The sequence below is a fragment of the Podarcis vaucheri genome, assembly GCF_965113315.1.
Source record: "Podarcis vaucheri genome assembly, chromosome: 13".
Taxonomy (NCBI): domain Eukaryota; kingdom Metazoa; phylum Chordata; class Lepidosauria; order Squamata; family Lacertidae; genus Podarcis; species Podarcis vaucheri.
In genome coordinates this window covers 25,400,712-25,416,008 of record NC_138751.1, presented here as the reverse complement: position 1 = coordinate 25,416,008, position 15,297 = coordinate 25,400,712, and the positions used below count along the sequence as shown (strand labels likewise).

The following is a 15,297-nucleotide window of genomic DNA, read 5'->3' as shown; positions in this document are numbered from 1 at the left end:
GATGGGGGAGTCATAGGTCCAGGTGTAAATCTACTATGAAACTCATGAAGCTTCAGCTTCAGGGCCCCTAATCCCAGAGAGGCTCCAGAAGAGACTTTATTCACACATGTATATGACAGTTCTCTATTTTTCATCCCCCCGTTAACTTTGTAGAAGAAGAAGAAGAAGAGTTTGGGTTTGATATCCCGCCTTTCACTCCCTTTAAGGAATCTCAAAGCGGCTAACATTCTCCTTTCCCTTCCTCCCCCACAACAAACACTCTGTGAGGTGAGTGGGGCTGAGAGACTTCAAAGAAGTGTGACTGGCCCAAGGTCACCCAGCAGCTGCATGTGGAGGAGCGGAGACGCGAACCCGGTTTCCCAGATTACGAGACTACTGCTCTTAACCACTACACCACACTGGCTCTCAGTGACGAGACTACTGCTCTTAACCACTACACCACACTGTAAACTATAAGGCATAGGAAATATTTATCTACACCAGTGACTTTGACACGTGAGATAATCCAGTATAGCAGTTTTAATCAAAATATGAGATGTAGTAGAAGGACCCCAAAAATATAGGTCTGCCACTGCATAAGTCTTTAATAAAGCTTTTTGAAGGCTCCAACTTTAGTTGTGTTTGAAAGGCATGGTTCCTAAAGAGAGTGAGTTTCTGTGTTCTCTATGATATTAACCGCTTTGCTGCTCATTGCAAAATATTGGCAGTGGAGGGGGAGAATTGCCTCACTTAAGAGGATGGTACTGTACATCAAATTATAGGAATTTGCAACTTTAAGCAAACAGACCTGGACCTTATGGGTAAGAAAAGGGAGAGAAAAAACAAATATGCATTGTTCTAGAAATTTTGGAATAGTAAGTGAAGGATGATAGGCTACAATACTTCTCCCCACCCCCTTCTGCCTTTTATGATAAAAAGAGAGAGAGAGAGTCAGGTTGTCCTCTAGATGTTGCTGGACAACAACTCCCTCCATCCTTGACTTAAGGAATGGAGCTGACCAAAGTTGGAGTCCAGCAACAGCTGCAGGGCCACCAGTTCCTCACCACCAGTTTAATGAATGTAATGCAAGGTATGGTTATGGTCTTCCTCAATTAAGGTGGATCTGAATTCTGCATGATTTATAAAACTGCTGTGTCTTTCTTTTTTAACATTTATTAAATTTGTAAGGATTTGCCTTCTCACTTGGTTATTTATTTATGAATAGTTTAAACAATTCATTATTTACTCATTTACTTAACTTTTCTTTTTCCAGACCTATGTATGCTTCCTTCTTCTCTTTGCTTGTCTTCTTTTAAGTGTTGAAATATTAATTGATATTTTGTAATCTTTTTATATTTAAGAAAATGGAATTTAACAAAAAGAAAGTAAAGTAAATTAAAGCCAGCTTATTTCAAATTGCTGTGGTTACATTACAGATTACCTTGAATGTATGCCAAGATTCACATGTTGGTATAAGAATATTCCCATGTTCAGGCATACAACTCATATAAGTACTCTGAGATATGCCTGTATGCCATGGGGGAAAGATATTGTATTAATTGAGAAAAAACAAGGTGTTTCTTTTTGGAGGGGAGGAGTATACAGTATACGTTATTTTTATTAGTTGAGCAATTAATAAACTATTAATGGAATATATTCCTACCTTTTTAAAAAGAAACCTGCCTTATAAAGAGTTGGACCATAAATACATCCACCCTAGTATTGTCTGTACTGGTTGGCATCTGCTCTCTGAGATTTCACAGAAGTGTCTTCCCCAGCATTTCCAGGAGGTTGCAAGGTTCTGAGTTTGGGGCTCTGCCTGCAAAGCATGTCCTCTATCAATGAATCACAGTCTCTCCTCCTCCTCCTCCAGATATTTCTTTCAACTTCAGATGCACTTCTCCTTCAGCACTGTTAGAGCAATCTAGTCACCACTGAAACTGTACAAATGTTCACCATCACTTTGGTATATGAAGGCAATATGAAAATGACAACATGCTAAGGAGGTTTATTAATATCTATCTTGTGTTCCTAGAGATTTGCTCTCAGGAGTCCAACATAGCTCAGTAGCAGGGACATTAAGTGACTCTCTGGTCTGTATTTTTTTACTAATGTAATTAGGAAAAACTGGCTCTGTTTGTTTATCTTAGTATGTCAGGACACTGAAAGGAACAAAATCTATCCCTGCTCATAGCTCTTTAGTACAATTTATTTGCTAAGAACCATTGGTTATCATAAAAATATAGAACTACAAATAGTATTAGGATAAGGTAAAGGTAAAGGGACCCCTGACAGTTAAGTCCAGTTGCAAACGACTCTGGGCTTGCGGTGCTCATCTCGCTTTACAGGCCGAGGGAGCCGGTGTTTGTCCGCTTCCACAGACAGTTTTTCTGGGTCATGTGGCCAGCATGACTAGGCTGCTTCTAGCAAAGCCAGAGCAGTGCATGGAAACACTGTTTACCTTCCCGCCAGAGCTGTACCTATTTATCTACTTGCACTGCATGCTTTCGAACTGCTAGGTTGGCAGGACCTGGGACTGAACAATGGGAGCTCACCCCGTCACAGGGCCTCAAATCGCCAACCTTCCGTTCAGCAAGTCTAAGTGGCACAGTGGTTTAAACCACAGCGCCACCCGCGTCCAATAGTATTAGGATACATTTTAGCATATCTAGTCATGGGAACTTTTGTATAATACATTGGGCTGCTAAGACAGACATATAAACTTTATATGTATAGTCATATCTCGGAATTCGAACAGAATCAGTTCCGGAAGTTTGTTCAACTTCTGAAACGTTCGGAAACCAAGGTGTAGCTTCTGACTGGTTTCCGATTGCACAGGTGCGCTGGAAACAATAGTGGAAGCCACACCAGATGTTTGGCTTCCAAAAAAAGTTCAAAAATCAGAACACTCACTTCTCATTTTCGATTGTTCAGGAGATTGTTCGGCTTCTGAGACGTTCGGGATCCAAGGTATGATTGTAATGTGTTTATCCCCAACCTTGAGCAAATAACAAATTCTTTCCCTACAATTCAAGAAGGAAACTCTGTAAAGAATTCCTCTCAGAAATACGTTCCTAAGAGAATTATACAGGGAGCAGTACAGTAGATAATGAAGAATGCTGCACATGTTGACATTGGATATTGGATATTTGAACCTCTCTATTCAGCCCTCAGGAGTCTTCTTAGGCTATGTCTAATTATAAAAACACACTCAATGGCCTTGCTCCATACAATGACCCCACTCCTAGACACATTCTTCACTCACTTTTTCTGAGCCCTCCTTCGGTATTTTTGCCAAGCTGGAAATGTGTCACTGATCTGTGATAATGACTTTTGCCTGTCTGTATGACAAGGGTGTGTGAAGAAGCTATGGCTATAGAAGTTACAGGGAACCAGGTAGAGGACATTCTTGGTAGTGGCACCCGCCCTGTGCTATGCCCTCCCACCAGATGTCAAAGAGAAAAACAACTACCAGACTTTTAGAAGACATCTGAAGGCAGCCCTGTTTAGGGAAGCTTTTAATGTTTGACAGACTATTGTATTTTAATATTTTGTTGGAAGCAGCCCATAGTGGCTGGGGAAACCCAGCCAGATGGATGAGGTAAATTATTATTATTATTATTATTATTATTATTATTATTATTATTATTACTTCTGTGTAACTGGAGTGCAGCCATTAAAAAGTCTACATGGGGAAAGTTCTAAAGTTCTGGCATTGGTTTGTTCTGTTACAAAGAGAACATCAAAGTTCAAATCATTTCCACTTAATGCAAATCAAGAAGGTTATATGAGGGACCAAGAATGAGGGCTACTGGTGAAAGGTCAGAAATTTAAAGGTCCATAGTTCAATGGCAGGGCATCTACTCTGCAAGTCAGGGTTCAATCCACATGCCCAGGTACAGCTGGGAAAGACCCTTACCTGAAATCCTGGATAGCTGTTGCCAACAAGAATATTGTGGTTTGAGTCAGCATAAGGCAGGTCTACCCACAATCCCAAATTTATCTTTGTTATCACCTGCATTCTGAAGCATATTATTGTTGTTTAACAGCTAAATGTTTGACCTTCATGGCCAAGTTCAGATATTTACTCAGAGTGAAAATCCCATTATGATAGTAGAAGCATAGGCCACTGCACCATAATTGTAACGTAATCTGTGATGAAGGTGCAGAATATGAATTTCCATACATATGAAATTCCTATTCACATGCTTTCTCATTATTTCAAGGAGGAAGCATGACAGTACTCAGACCTCTGCACATCAAGTCATAGAACATGCCCCTACATCTCATACTAAAAATTGGAAAATGTTGTGTGTATATGCATGCCAAGAAGAACCTACAAACGCTCAGTGTTTCAAGGGAGAAACACTGCAATACTCAGACTTCTATGCATCATATCATCGAACATGTTCCTACATTTCATATTAGAACATGTAAAATTGTCATCATATATGTGGGGGGACAACCACTCACAAGTTCTGTCATTCTAATGCCCCTACATAGAGCCAATCTCTGGAAATCATATAGGCAGAACTACAGACCACAAAATTATTTTTTCCACTACATGTCTCTAGAGCTGTTCAACCGAACTCTTGAGAATATGTCTCCAGCAATACAAAACATTTATAAATTAGTTACTGCCACCATAGAAAGAATTGTTCGTTGTCATGACTGGTTAGTGGCACAGTGCTCTAAAACCTGAGAGAAGATTCTGCATCTGGTGCTAGAAGAAATCCGCAAAGAAAAAGAATTGTAAGTTATTTATAGATCTAACTCTAGAGATAGAGGTTTTCTTGTGACAGGGAGGCTTTGAACATTTGTCACAATGCCTGCAAGTTACTTATAACATGGATCACTCCAACTATGCAGACGGTCTAAAAATGAGCACCATATTTGATGCTTCTGTGTGGGTATTACCATGTATTATTAATGATGTACACAGTGAGTGTTGTTCATGCTACTAGCATTATGTATGATGTGTATTCCTCCTCCCCAAACCCCTAGTGTATTATTTCTTCTTCTTCTTCTTCTTCTTCTTCTTCTTCTTCTTCTTCTTCTTCTTCTTCTCTGCACAAGAGCCCATTTAAACACAATCCTAAGCATGCAAAGGCTTTAGAAGGTTGTTAATGTGTTCCATGTGGGCCAGCCTCACATCTAAATGGTTCTCTAATTAGTGTTGGTTTTTGTGTGTGCAGTGGACAAATGAAGCTGCCTTACTTTAAGTCATTCCATCCAGTCCAATTTTGTCTACTCCGAGTATCAGCATCTTCTTAGGGTCTTGACTTTCAGCAGACACCTTAACCATCATCTGTTACTTGAACATTTAAATAGAGATCTCTGGGATTGAAGATCATGCAGAAGATTCCTGGTTAAATGTTAACAAGGAGTTCTATCTGAAATCCTGCAGAGCCACTGCCAATCAATGTGGATGACATTGAGCTAGATGCACCAATGGTCTGAACTGATGTCCCTTTGTTCTCCTACTAAGTGACAGCTCCTTCCCAGTACTTTGTATACTAGCACAACTTCTTTCAAGGTGATATGTTATTGCTGCTATGTGAATGTTGTGCATATAGGGGTTGCTTCCTGGATGAAGAGCTCTTTGAACACGTTGATATGTCATGTGAAACAGTACAACCTTTCTGCACACCAATCACCTCCTTTAAATATCTTCTCTTTTTTCTTTCCCAAGTGCTTTTTTGTTTCATCCCTCTTTGTGTCACTAATGTTACTGCTGTAGACGGGAATGCATCTTAGCTTTTCAGTGTATCTCAGCTGTCTGTCTAGATGCTGGGATATTTTCAGAGGATTTAGAATAAAGAGAAATGTTGCAGAAATGTTTCAGTTAAGGCTGCTTGCTGTTTTCTTTCCCAGTTCAACTGGAAACACCTGTCAGAAAGGGAAAAGAACTTATCTATCAATGTTTCAAGTTTCAAGTTTTCCAAGTTCTTGAGTTTTACTTTACTGTAATGACACTAAGGTGAGTGATAGTGTATGATGGGTACAATGGGTGCAAATAAAACCAGCTTTATTTTATTTAAATATTTCATATTGCACACTTCAATAAGAATAAATCTATAGTTGGGTACAATATAATAAACATAATAACAAACAATATAAAACTAGTAATATATTAAAACATTATCAACAACAAAACAAATGGATCCAATCACAGGATTATCAGAAGTCTAAGCACAAAAACACATTTTTGACTGCAGTCTAAAGCCCAACATGAGAAGGGGAGGCATTCCGCAATCAATTTTATTTCTGTTGTTTTGCGCCCATCAGTGCTTTACAGTATACATATACTCTATTCATTTTGATTCAGTGGATTTCCCCCAACAAGCATATTCTGAGAATGAAGACAATGTGTATTTTTATCACTTGGATAAGTTGATTAGTTCACTCCACTGAAGTGAATGGAATCACTTTTGGCTGAAAAACCTTAGAACTTTCTTGTCCAAAGCTATTGCTAGATGAATAATTGCTGTCCAGCTGATGCATTTACTGCTTGTGCATCAAGGTCCCGGAATAGCCCCCCCCCCCAATAATAAGGATACATTGACACAAATATTTTAGTTTAAATGTTAATGGGCAAATTTAGGCCACAACTTTATTGAATACAGAATGTGAGTGGTATTGGCTTAGGCATTGGCAACACTATATCTGACTCCTGCCCGCCTTGCAGGGAGTCTGGAAGGGTAAACCACCAAAAGAGGGAGCTCTATTGGTTGCAACCAACTGAAGCTCACGCCAAGGTTCCTGTGGTCCTTGCATGGCCTTAGCCCCTCAAGCGGACTTTGAATGAGATCCAGACCCGTGAATTCTTCTAACGGAATACCCTTGTACCTGGAGGGGCAGGTGATGGCTGCACCTCCCCTGCATCTCACTAAGCCAATGCCTAACCGCCAAACCTTACAAAGTTGTGACGATTGCTAAGAGGTAGGCAAAAACAGGTGGAAGGGAGTGTCCCGAGGCCCGTGCACAACGCGAATCCTTAATTTAGGAGAATCCGATTTATGTACTGTAATAATTTATTGGTTTTTTGATCTGTTCTTCTCTTTAATGCTTCCCTTTTCTAGTGTCTAAATAAATCATATTTCTACTACATGTGTTTGAATAAATGAATAAAGTCTAGATAAAAGAAAGAAAGTCCTTTGCATATGGTGCTCCTAATAATCTATTGTTTGAAATATTAGAGGCAGTAGCTGCTGCAGCTGTAGTATGAGTGTTTATAAAATGAAACACCAGTCTTGACCTTGGTAGCTCAACTTCTTCTTCTTCTTCTTCTTCTTCTCTTTCTTTTTGTCTTTCTGTCTTTCTTTAATTTTATTTATACCCGGCCAAGACTGGGCTCAGGGCAGTTAACATCAGGTATAAAAACAATTGATTAAAATACAACTTAAAAACAAGATTAAAATACTACTTAAAATGCAGCCTCATTTTAATGGAAGCCCAGATCAAAAATTGTTTGGGGGGAGAAAATGTCAAATCTTCATGAAGGCCAACTATCCAGACTGGTTCTATGTGGGCCAGAAAAGCCAGGGAAGTCCCCAAATAGGGGTTCTATCACAAAAGGAAAAGGAAGGGGGGGGGATCAGGCTGGTTCCAAGCTAAAGGCCAGGCGGAACAACTCTGTCTTACAGGTCCTGCAGAAAGAAATCAGATCCCACAGGGCCCTGGTCTCATGAGAGAGCATTCAACCAGGCCGGAGCCAGTGTTGAAAAGGCCCTGGCCCTGGTTAAGGCTAATCTGACATTCTTCTTTTTCTTTTTCTTCTTCTTCTTCTTCTTCTTCTTCTTCTTCTTCTTCTTCTTCTTCTTCTTCTTCTTCTTCCTCTGACCTGAAACACAAAACAAAACAGAGTGAGAAGGCTGGAAGCAAAATCATCATAATTTGAATTATTGAAACTGAAACTGACATTGTTAGCAGAGTAGATCATAAGTGTTGTAATTTCCACTGTGTTTTCTTCTGCAGAAATTATGCAACAGACTGTTGAGGGCAAACAATGGAACACCACCTCAGTGACTGAATTTCTTCTCCTGGAATTTTCTGAGATTCGGGAACTGCAGATTCTACACTTAATTGGTTTCTTGGTGTTGTACATGGCAATTATATCAGGGAATCTTCTCATCATTTGCACAATAGCTATTGACCATCACCTTCACACTCCCATGTACTTCTTTCTGATGAACTTGGCCATGCAGGACATTGGTTCTATTTCAGTTATTATCCCCAAATCCACAGCCAATTCTATCTTAAATACTAGACACATTTCTTATTCTGGATGTGTTGCTCAAGTACTCTTCTTTTTCTTTTTTTTATCATCTGATTTCTCCCTTCTTACACTCATGGCTTATGATCGGTATGTTGCCATCTGCAATCCATTGCACTATGAGATGGTGATGAACAAGCAAGCCTGCATGCAAATGCTGGCATGTGTATGGACCAGTGGTCTTCTCCATGCAGTACTACACACCAGCTGCACCTTTGCAACCCCATTTTGCTCCAATGTTGTCAATCAGTTCTTCTGTGAAATTCCACAATTACTGAAGCTTGCGTGCTCAGATTTATACCTAATTGAAATTGGAGCTGTTATGTTGAGCATTATCATAGGGCTAAGCTGTTTTACCTTCATCATAGTAACTTATGTGCAGATTTTCTATGCAGTGTTGAAAATTCCCTCTGTGCAGGGAAGGCAAAAGGCTTACTCAACTTGCATTCCTCACCTCATTGTTATCTCCACATTATTATTTACTGGATTCTTTGACTACCTGAGGCCTACATCTAACACCCCTTCTGATCAGGATCTGGTATTTACTGTGGTATATTCTATGGTGCCACCCATGTTGAATCCAGTGATTTATAGTATGCGAAACAAGGAGATCAAGGCTGCCTTGTCAAAGCTATTAGGTTTTAGCCAAAACACATCATGCAGTTTTCTTCTTTAACTGTGTGTGTACCCACAGGCCTTAGCCTTTATCTAAGCAATGGTGCACCATGTTTTGTGGTTTGTTTGTTTTTTTAAATGCAATTATATTTTATCCATCCCTTCCATTAAACATAAATCAGTAATTTAGGGGGGTATTGAGATAAATGTAAAATGACAAATACATTGAGAAATAACAGATCAACAATACAATGAAATGAAGAGGAACAAAGACATTCAACCTGGTTAGAAATATCATAATAAAAAATGCCTGAGAAAACAATAAAGTTCTAACCTTGTTTTTTTTTTAAAAAAAGAATGGTATGTTGGTGCTAAGAGTACCCATTTTTGGAAGTGATTCCATACTTGGGTCACCATCACAGAAATCATACATCATACATGAATTGGAAGAATAAATATATGATACCCTTTAATCAATGGATCGACAATATGACAACATTCACAACTTGTGAACGGACTGTTTACAGACTTAGACTTTTTTTGGATAAATATGACAATATTTGGAATGAATTTATACAGAATGTAGGAGGTTATTTATATAAGAATGTATGGGAGTAAAGTACATTGCATTTTTCTATATGCAGTGGTATCTTGGTTTATGAATTTAATCTGTCCCAGAAGTCTGTTCTTAAACCAAAGTGTTCTTAAACCAAGGTGTGCTTTCCCATATCAGCGGGGGACTCGATTTACAAATGGAACACACTCAACAGGAAGCGGAACATGTTCTGCTTCCAAGACAAAGTTCAGAAACCAAAACACCTATGTACTTCCGGGTTTGCCGCATTCTTAATCCAAGTTGTTCATAAACTAAATTGTTCTTAAACCAAGGTACCTCTGTGTATTTTTCTTATACATATCTTTGTTCTTCTCCCCATCACTTCCCCCTTTTTTCTCTGCATCACTTTATTTCTTTATAATTGAAATTCTTTAATAATAATAATAATAATAATAATAATAATAATAATAATAATACATGGTGTTTTCCCTCTAAAGATGAAATATGAAGAACAGCTTCCTCTGGCATTCTTAGTACACAGGCAAGTCCAAGTCCAAGTAACTCATGACAGTTCACACTGCCCCATTGATCATCAAAACAAAAGGGTGATGTAGGTGTATTGTAAAATATTCAAGGCATGTTGTGATCACATGGAAAAAGTGGCATTTGAACATATTACACCTCTGGGGTCTTATGTAGGACATGTATAAAACTTGAACCTGCTTAGCTAATGGACAGCCACTGCAATTTTTTGACATTTTAAGCTGCATGTTTTGAGGAATTGACTATATGTGGTAGACGTCATATAATGGAATGCGAGCTTATTTTTGGACTATAGAGATAACTGGCATGATTGTGGTGGTGTATCTTATCAGTACATGGGGTCAATCTGGGCTGATTGCCAAGATTTGTCATTGATTTATGGGTTAGCAAGATCATGGACATGCTAGGGATAAGTGCATATTAGACTGACAGTGGAGATGGCAGCTTGCCAACCTTTTGATGTAAGTCATTGGTCCTTTCCCTGGTTGACCACAAGAATGTGGCTGCCTTCCATATTCTCACACTCAGATAGTATATTAGGACCAGTAGTGCCCCTGCTTAAAGAGATACCAATGCCAGCCTTTGACCGAAGGAGTAAAATGATGTGCTGCTGCTCTGGAGGAAATTTCCCAGTAACTCAAAGCTATCTGAATATATATACTTTGCTTCGTTTTGTTCTTGTTTAGCAAATAAATGCCTTTAATTATTAAATTGGTGTTTCATTTATTGCCTACCTAAGTATTTCAAGTAATACCCCCCATAGACAATTTGGGGAGAAATTCATTTGGATTTCTACCATTGACAACCTATTCTCTAAATGGGTTTAATAACGTTTTATATTTATCTACAACTGAAACTATACATTACATTATAGGCACGGAACTTTCCCTCAGTGTAGGAAGAGAGGCAAATAGGGTGATGGGTGCATCACATGGCTTAGTCACATGGCTCTAACAAGCCTCTATTGAGTTCCTATAAACTATTGAGTTTCTGTACCAATAACTTTCACCACTTTGCAACTAAGCCTGATTTTACTGCGTGTGCAACTTTTTTGACTGATGTATGGAAAAACATGTGAACCTGACCTTTGAAAAGTTTACATGGAAACCAATTTTTAACTTACAAAAATGTGGTATTTTCCTATGCTGAGAGAAAATGAAACTTTGGAACTCACTTTGAAGGGTATATTTTAAAGGTCAAGCAGCCTATATTTCTATACTTTACTTTCCTGCATATTTTGTGACTTTAAATCTCTGCCGGGATTCTTTCACTGAAGTGTATACTTGCCCCAAACCTGGATCTTGGCACCCAGTAATTGTAAGTATATATCAAATAGAGAACATAAAAGCACTGCCCTCTGACAACTATTCAAATAGAGGGCCATCCTTACGCTAGTTACCAATGAGCCTTTACATCTTTATTGTAGTACAGAAAGAGACATTGTGAGGAGTAGATAACTTTGAAATAGTGCACAGTGCAAGTAAGTTAACTTTTATCTGTGTGCTTATCTGGGGGAATTATTTGGGGCTCTTGGGACCAAGGCTCAAGGTTCACATAAACTGATTAACAAAACTCTGCCTCAGGGTGACAAATTTGTATCATCCATTTAAAAAGATCTTCATGAGTCTCAAAACAAAGAAGAGCTGAAGAACTTCAAAACATCCCGGTTAGCTAGACAGATAGACATCACTTGGAAGCAGCAAATGAAGAAGCTGCATCTGGTGATTGCATTGTCTAGAAAGAAGATGGTGAGTTATTTATATAATGAAAATTTAGAAATTGCTAGTGTTGTTTTCTGTGGGCAGCTTCATGGTTCATGGAAATCTGCCTTTTGGAGCTGAGGTTGAGGGACTTATGCCAGTATACTTCTAGCTCAGGTGGGGTAAAGAACATATGCTAACATAGCCCCAGCTCAGATGGGAATGCCTGAGATCTACCAAATCCAAATTCCATCATTTCCGTAAAGCCTGGGTTTGGACTGCGCTGTAAAATGAAATGAAATTGAAACATTTGGATATCTTGGAAAAGCAGTAAGGAAACTCTTATAATGGTTATAATTTATTGGAGCTTAATTATGGTATGCCTTTGTGGTTCTGACTTGGTGAGTTTGTAGCCACTAAAAACTCTTGTTTGAATCCTAACATAATTTGCCTTAAGGAAGTTCAGGCAGCAGTTTGTAACCTATGGAGAGCCTCTTTGCAGAATAAGGGGTGCGAACCCATGTGAAATTGGTGGGGCTGGGGCTGTAGCGCATTCGAAATTCTGCACAACTTTCAGTACACTTCGAGTTTAACTATTAGGGCAAGATCCATTCAGTTAGGAACTACTATAGTCAGAAAAAACTATTTTGGGAAGATATTTATGTTAACGCTGAACTCACTGAAATTAGAAAATTTAAAATGGTTATCCTGGGCTCAAGTGAAGCATTTTGTGTTTGTACTGCTAGTTTAATTAGAGCATTCTGTTAATAGAAATGGAATGGTCTTTTACAGAGCATAGGCAGAGCAATCCTAATAGAAAGCATTGTAACTTATGCCAGAGGAGCTACTGGGGAAAACTAGGCTTGATATTGTGTGTAACTGGGCTCACGCATGCTGCTGCAAACTTGGAGATATATACGGTAATCATATTGTAATAAAGGACGGCTGTTGAAACACATACTGAAACATGTAAAAGCACTGCTTTTACAATATACATACCCCCATGCAAAGGGTTGTTAAAGCCAAAACACATTTGGACACATGGTCCAATCAGACTGCTGCACTTACCAACTTAGCAGCTATTTTCTGCACTAACTGTAGCCCCTGGACTATGCAGAGTACATTTTAAATAACTTACATAGGAGGTCATTAGAGCATGGACAACTGAGACTATGCTATCATGGCCCAATAATGGTCATAGCTAGAGAACCAGGCATAAGCACCCTTGGCTACAGAGACTTGAGACTCTAGTGCCATGGTTCCCAACATGGGGCACATGCCCAAGAGGGGAGCAAATTCCTTTTTAAGGGGGGCAATCTGAGAATGAGTCAGACCAAGTCAATGGCCTTTTCCTCCTCATGAATAGGAGTTCACTTTTTGGATAATAAGAATTATATGTCATGGGGGGGGGGAGCGCAGAATCAGGATTTTAGAGATGCTTAGGTGGAGCATGGCCCAAAAAAGGTTGGGAACCACTGCTAGTGATAAATTGGAATGTAGGAGTACTCCCAGGCTACGATCGGGATTCCAACTTCTATTTTAATATACAGTGGGACCTTGGTTTGCAACCATTTTGGATTACAACCATTTTGGATTACAAGCACGTCAAACCCGGAAGTGCGTGTCCCTTTTTTGGATTACAACCGATTCTTTTTTGGAGGCCCCATTGGCAAAAGCGCGCCTTGGGTTACAACCTGTTTTGGTTTACAACCGGATCTCCAGAACGGATCATGGTAGTAAACCAAGGTACCACTGTAAAGTATTTTAATATAACGTATATATTTACTTAAATTCAAATATGGTATGTATTTGGATACAATATATTTAGAAATGCATACATGGATATAAAATGTATACTTATACATCTTACATCAGTATATGCATTTCTAAACATATTGTATCCAAATACACATTCCAGTAGAGGGTTTTTTTTGAGGGGGGTTTGAGTTGGAACTGTATTGCAGAATTCAAAGGAATGCAGAATGTAAAGGATAATCTTGGCATGATCTGCACAAGAGTCTAAAAGGGGTAGATCAACTGAGTTCACCTCAGAATTCACAGAAATTGAATTCCTCAAGTATCCTCAAGTAAGACCCATGCTACCCAGCCCATTGACAACAAATGCTGACATGAATGCAAATCAAGTACCATTGCTTAACTTCTGTACTTGGCAGATTTTAGTGAAGTGTTACATGTATCTATTTCTTTTCCCTTTTTTGATATAGCATGCAATTTGTAATGATGGTAACTACAGCCAACATGAGTTCCATGTCCCATTTTCTACTGCTGGAGTTCTCTGAGATCCGAGAGCTGCAGCTCTTGCACTTTTTTGTATTCCTGGCATTGTACTTGGCAACTGTGACTGGAAATCTTCTCATCATATCTGCAATAGTCTCTGACAATCACCTCCACACTCCCATGTACTTCTTCCTGATGAACCTAGCAATGCTGGACCTTGGTTCAATTTCTGTAGCTATACCTAAATCCATAGTTAATTCCTTCTTTAATACCAGATTGATTTCTCATTCTGGATGTGTTGCCCAGGTTTTCTTCCTACTCTTTTTTGTAGCATCAGATTTTGCCCTCCTCACAGTGATGGCACATGATCGCTATGTTGCCATTTGCAACCCGCTGCGGTATGAGACAATAATGAACAAAGTAGCCTGTATGAAAATGGTTGCAAGTGCGTGGATAAGCGGCCTTGTCTATGGAATAGTACACACGAGTAGCACTTTTGCAAACTCCTTCTGCTCTAATGTGGTTGATCAGTTCTTCTGTGAAATCCCACAGTTGCTCAAGCTCTCTTGCACTGATTTATACCTAGTTGAAGTTGGTGTTCTTATGCTGAGTGTTAGCATAGTGCTCGGTTGCTTCATTTTCATCATTGTAACGTATGTGCAAATCTTCACTACAGTGCTGAGAATTCCCTCGGTGCAGGGAAGGCAAAAGGCCTTCTCCACGTGCCTTCCCCACCTTATTGTGGTCTCCATGTTTGTATTCACTGGAATTTTTGCCTACCTCAGGCTTCCCACTAATTCACAATCTGATCTGGATTTGGTGTTTGCAGTTATATATTCTGTGGTTCCGCCCCTGATGAATCCACTAATCTACAGCTTGAGGAACAAAGATATCAAGGTTGCCCTGTGGAAAATGCTGAATGTGAAGGGCTCTTCTAAGAATCCCTTTTCTGAATTTCATTCCTAAGCACAAACGTCTTGATGATAGCTCTTCATACAAACTTATGCTTTAGGCAACCTGATGCCTTCCATCTGTTTTAGACTTCAACTCTCATCAGCTTCAGCCTGTGTGGACAATGGTGAAGGATGATGGGAGTTTAGGTTATAGCATTGGCATCCGCTAAATTAAATGCATACAAACATTTTGGTATATATACATGTTTCTCTCCAATTGCCCCCAAATTTCTCCATTAAAAGACCAGAGATATTTTGAAAAACATAAATGCTTCTTTCCAGGTGAGAAAAGTCTACCAAGAGACTATTTGCCAGTGAACAAATAAATATTTTTTCATGAGAGGTTGAGTGCCACTCTTAGAACAAATTTCTGACATCTCTTTAATGCCTCTGGGATACTGACCTGGAATCTACTACATGTTGTTACGAGGGCAGAAG

General features: G+C 39.2%; 1 protein-coding gene across 1 annotated transcript; it reads left to right on the top strand.

The window, feature by feature from the left end:
• Positions 1-4,826: 4,826 nt before the first annotated feature.
• LOC309516566 (olfactory receptor 14I1-like) lies at positions 4,827-14,872 on the top strand (the record flags this gene model as incomplete). Its single annotated transcript, XM_082195327.1, has 3 exons — positions 4,827-4,920; positions 7,957-8,279; positions 14,213-14,872. The coding sequence occupies 3 exons, from the start codon at positions 4,827-4,829 to the stop codon at positions 14,870-14,872; spliced, it is 1,077 nt and encodes a 358-aa protein (XP_082051453.1).
• Between the last annotated feature and the right edge of the window lie 425 nt (positions 14,873-15,297).